Source organism: Branchiostoma floridae, unplaced genomic scaffold (genome assembly GCF_000003815.2).
Source record: "Branchiostoma floridae strain S238N-H82 unplaced genomic scaffold, Bfl_VNyyK Sc7u5tJ_1285, whole genome shotgun sequence".
NCBI classification, from domain to species: Eukaryota; Metazoa; Chordata; class Leptocardii; order Amphioxiformes; family Branchiostomatidae; genus Branchiostoma; species Branchiostoma floridae.
The window spans coordinates 86309-91633 of NW_023365693.1; the positions used below are offsets into that span (position 1 = coordinate 86309).

Genomic DNA, 5325 nt, shown 5'->3' on the forward strand with positions numbered 1-5325 from the left:
AAAAAGAAAAAAAAAAAAAAAAAGAAGAAAGACAAAGGAGAACCGGAGGACGGCAGTGCAGCTTCATGCCTGCGTGTAGACTCTGAGAGGATCCCAGTCATCGGCCGATTTGTTAGGACAAGTCATTTTTTTGCCTCGTGTAAACCGGACTTACTTATGTAAACTGGCCCTAAAGGTAAAGACAAAGTGGAATGCACAGAGATATTGATGGTGAAAGTTTCATATACAAGAGATGTTGAATTTTTAGGGTGCTCTAAAGTCCTGGCCCTACCTGTAGTTGAGATACAGGTAAAGCTGCTCCCCCCTCACAGTGGAATGGTCCAGTCCATCTGCGTACGGTGGTGCAGTGTAACCCAGTGGCAGGGGCTGGCCAAGGAGTTTGCTGCAAAGAGAAGGAAATCAGAAAACAGATGAGTTATTCCTTGAAGTTGAAGTATACATGGCTACATTTGATTTTTAATGATTTATGAAAGAAGTATGACATATATTGATTAAGTTTAGACATCCAGGTAATAAAAGCGGTTACTCAATCAACTGAATATGATCTCCAAAATCAATTCCAGTTGCTTGAGGAGTTGCTACTTGGTGTAAAACATGAAGTATAGAGTCTATCATATAGCTACTGACCAGGATTTAAAACACTTTTGATTTTGACTAGAACTCTGCAAGTACAACAGACCTTACAGATGTGCCCTATGTGGTAGAGAGTGTCACTCTTGTATAGGACTGCTTAGCCATAGCCGAAACTGGAGGACTGATATCAATTAGGATTCTACCATTGTCATTCTAACCAAAGGGGGTATATACAAAGATGATATTAATATATGCACTAAGCTTGAATGTATTTTTTCAGATTGAAAGTTGTTTGTATTTCCCTGGATTACCTGTAGAGTCTTTGTGGTGTGTGTTCTTCTGAAGAATCTTCTATGTTGAAGAAAGCCTCCACACAGTTTACTAGAGCACCAAGAGCACTTTCCTTGTCACCCTGGAGTAAAAAAAGGAACATCAGATTCTATCAGACAAAGAAAAATTCCAGTAATCAGTACATTTGCTGGATTTAGAAATAGTGTAAATTGTTAGTTTTGAAAACAGACAAATTTACTATTTAAGTATGATCAATGACAAACCATTATGTAAAAGAAAATCTGATAAACATTTGAAAAACAATATATTGAACAAACCTGAGAGAGTAGACACTTGGCCAAGGCAAGATGTATTTCTGCACTCTGTTCATGTCTTGAAGTAGCTTCTTGAAGAACCTGAAATGGAGGTGAAGACATTGGTGACCTTTATACATGTATTTGCAAGAAAAACAACAACTAAGGTATGTATAAGCTAATAAGCAGGCACTGCCAACTACTGTAAACGCATTTAAGTTTGCGGTCACCGTGGTTCAATCTTTGCAGATTTGGTGTTGATCTCTTCACTGCAAACTCAAACCACTGCAAAACTTTTTGCTCTGTCTTCTCCCTTGTCGAAGGTCTACATGTGCATAACATACATTGTACAGTCTTATGATGTGTCGGAGGCAACTGTTGACTGTAGCACCCTTGCCCAGTCGCTAGTAGGTGGTTTACAACTCTGAGTGGTTGTCTGTACATAGCGTTCCCATTACTGTACAGCATGTGACTATAGCGCCATTGCAAACTCAAATAGTCAAAACCACAGCAAACACTCCATTTTCTGAAGGAGAATTCTTGTTACACAACCAGTGGGTACTTACATTGCTTATGTTTCGATGTCTCTCAGACACCTTCGTCAGAGCTTCTAACTGGAATTCTGCTTCTCATTGCTATCTCTAGCCGATGTAAGTACCCACTGGTTGTGTAACAAGAATTCTCCTTCATCATATATTCTACCAACCCGATGAAACTATTTTCGAAACTCCATTTCCTCCCTACAAATTTTAGCCTCACAATCTTAAATGCATTGATAGAGAGTATGAAATGATTGAATATGAATCTATACATGTACTGACGTTGAGTGTGTCCTGACTGGTCCCATGTCTGGCTTCCACCTCAGCCAGCAGCAGGTACAGGGGCACAGAGCCTGGACAGGCCTTTAGTAGGCGCTTACACACTCCTCGTGCTGAACTAACCCTGTAAAACAACAACAATAACAACTGTTACATCTACACACACGGAACTAGCATGCAACAGCAGCTGTTTATATTACACTGTACAACCTGTCACACCTAACATTTAGCTATACATGTACGTGCTTAAAGCTATAAATGTATCTGATGAGGATGATCCTACAGCAATTGGTGGCAACTATATTTTTGCCATCCTGCTCATAGGTTGTGGAACTACCGCAAGCTATGAGTAGGATGACAAAAATGTGATATTTCAAAGGAGAATTGTACAGAAAAACAGAATCTAGAAAGTGAAGGTAGACAGTCTTCTGGAGTCATGTCTTGAGAAGTTGGTACTTACTTGTTAGAGACTCTCTCCATGAGGACCAGGTTCCTGTACAGGGGTAAGCACACCTGTGTGTTGTCTTGGTTACGGATGTTGGTACTTACTTGTTGGAGACCCTCTCCATGAGGACCAGGTTCCTGTACAGGGGTAAGCACACCTGTGTGTTGTCTTGGTTACGGATGTTGGTACTTACTTGTTGGAGACCCTCTCCATGAGGACCAGGTTCCTGTACAGGGGTAAGCACACCTGTGTGTTGTCTTGGTTACGGATGTTGGTACTTACTTGTTGGAGACCCTCTCCATGAGGACCAGGTTCCTGTACAGGGGTAAGCACACCTGTGTGTTGTCTTGGGCAGCCAGGGTCTTACTGGAACACGCACGTAGTGCATCTGAGAAGGACAGAAAAATAAATGACTTTTAGCTTACAGTATATGTCAAGACAGTTAATTTGAACGATAAGGAAAGTGATATCGATCCAGTTTAAGCTCACTGAAGAGCTATTCTTCCACTGGTTGTGACAGAGAAGACCCATGATACATGTGTGTACTATAATAGTATTTACAGCTTCATTGTACGAGGGAAATTCCCCTAGATCTTTTGGACAAGCACCATTAACTGTGGACCACGGCTTAACATCCCGTCCTAAGGACTGCAATCCTTTCGATGTCTTGAATAGTTGATTTTCTATAGACTTACCTTGGAAGTGAGACAGCAGACTGTCCCTTGGTGTTGTCACACCTCTGTCTTCTCCCCATGACATCAGGAAAGGTTCCTTACACACCAGTCTTCCAGGGTTGGAGTTTGCTTATCTCAAATAGGGATGGGTGTTCAAAAATGAAATAAAATAAAACTCACCTTGGAAGTGAGACAGCAGACTGTCCTGTGGTGTAGTCACCTCTCTGTATTCCCCCCAGGACATCAGGAACGGTTCCTTACACACCAGTCTCCCGGGGTTGGGGTCTATGTATTTCAAATTTTTGTGAAAAAAACAACAGAACGTACCTTGGTAGTGAGATAGGAGACTGTCCCGTGGTGTAGTCACCTCTCTGGCTTCACCCCACGACATCAGGAAAGGTTCCTTACAGACCAGTCTCCCAGGGTTGGAGTCTATGTATTTCAATTTTTTGTGAAAAAAAACAACAGAACGTACCTTGGAAGTGAGATAGGAGACTATCCCTTGGCGTTGTAACTGCTCTCTCTTCGCTCCAGGACATCAGGAAAGGTTCCTTGCACACCAGTTTCCAAGGGTTGGAGTCTCCGTATCTCAAAGAATGATGGGTTTGTAAAAAAAAGAAAACTTACCTTGGAAGTGAGACAGCAGACTGTCCCTTGGTGTAGTCACCCCTCTGTCTTCACCCCATGACATCAGGAAAGGTTCCTTAGACACCAGTTTCCAAGGGCTGGAGTCTGCGTATCTCAAACAGGAGAGGGTTTGTAAAAAAAGAAGAAAACTTACCTTGGAAGTGAGACAACAGACTATCCCGTGGTGTTGTCACCCCTCTGTCTTCACCCCAGGACATCAGGAAAGGTTCCTTACACACCAGCCTCCCAGGGTTGGAGTCTGCATATCTCCAAAAAAGGATGAGTGTTGTAAGAAGAGAAAAACTTACCTTGGAAGTGAGACAGCAAACTGTCCCTTGGTGTAGTCACCCCTCTGTCTTCTCCCCACGACATCAGGAACGGTTCCTTACACACCAGTCTCCCAGGGTTGGAGTTAGCCGGGTCCCACAGGTGGGAGGGGAGGACGTGGATATTCTTTAACACTTTCTTTTGTAAAAATAAACTTACCTTGAAAATAAGATAGCAGACTGTCCCTTGGCGTTGTAACTGCCCTCTCTTCGCTCCAGGACATCAAGAAGGGTTCCTTAGACACCAGTCTCCCAGGGTTGGAGTCTGCCGGGTCCCACAGGTGGGAGGGGAGGACGTGGATATTCTTTAACACTTTCTTTTGTAAAAATAAACTTACCTTGAAAATAAGATAGCAGACTGTCCCTTGGCGTTGTAACTGCCCTCTCTTCGCTCCAGGACATCAAGAAGGGTTCCTTAGACACCAGTCTCCCAGGGTTGGAGTCTGCCGGGTCCCAGAGGTGCGAGGGGAGGACGTGGATATTCTTTAACACTTTCTTTTGTAAAAATAAACTTACCTTGAAAATAAGATAGCAGACTGTCCCTTGGCGTTGTAACTGCCCTCTCTTCGCTCCAGGACATCAAGAAGGGTTCCTTAGACACCAGTCTCCCAGGGTTGGAGTCCGCCGGGTCCCACAGGTGCAAGGGGAGGGTGTGAAACTCCAGCAGGTTGATGAAACACAACCAACACAGCACCCGGTCCTCAGGGGTCAGGTCAGAGGTCAGGGGTCGCGGCGTGTCCTTGGTCAGCTTCAGGGAGTCCTGGAGGTCAGAAAGATAGTAAATTAAGGAGAGAAAGCTATGATTTTATGCCATGACTGCCATGATACATGACTGTGTACAGTAGGAGTAGGAACTGGTACAGAAAATTAAGGTGCAGGTACGGACCAGGTCCAGAGGATCAGGTCCAGGTCCAGACCTGAGCCTGATTGTGTGACCTGGACTAGAAGACACATCCACGAACTATACCTACAACCACAAAGCCTCAAAATATGCTTATTTTTTTTTCCTCTTCTAATCCTACCTGTTAGCAAGTTCTTTGTGCTTCATCATTTCAAGTCTGTGTGGCCTGACAAATAAAAATTTGTCCAACAAAATCTCTGGACAGTTACACATGTACCTGTAGGATCTGTAGTGCCCTGCTCCGTTGCCCACTGACCACACACAGCTGACTCCTGTACATGAGTGTCTCCAGGAGTGAGTGAGTGAGTGAGTGAATGAATGAAGGAGTGAATGAGTGAGTGAATGAGTGAGATAGAGTGAATGATTGAGTGAGAGAG

The 5325-nt window shown here is 43.7% G+C and overlaps 1 protein-coding gene across 1 annotated transcript in view; it reads right to left on the reverse strand.

Annotated features, from left to right (window-relative positions):
* LOC118407305 (zinc finger C3H1 domain-containing protein-like) overlaps positions 1-3903 on the reverse strand; it is a 6022-nt gene extending 2119 nt beyond the window's left edge. Inside the window, exons 1-6 of the mRNA XM_035807767.1 lie at positions 3876-3903; positions 2525-2808; positions 1979-2099; positions 1182-1259; positions 885-985; positions 272-382 (exon numbers count right to left, since the gene is read on the reverse strand). Of these exons, the coding sequence (XP_035663660.1) occupies positions 272-382; positions 885-985; positions 1182-1259; positions 1979-2099; positions 2525-2544 (431 nt within the window). The 5' untranslated portion in view covers positions 2545-2808; positions 3876-3903. The remainder of the gene's footprint in view (positions 1-271; positions 383-884; positions 986-1181; positions 1260-1978; positions 2100-2524; positions 2809-3875) is intronic.
* Positions 3904-5325: the final 1422 nt, after the last annotated feature.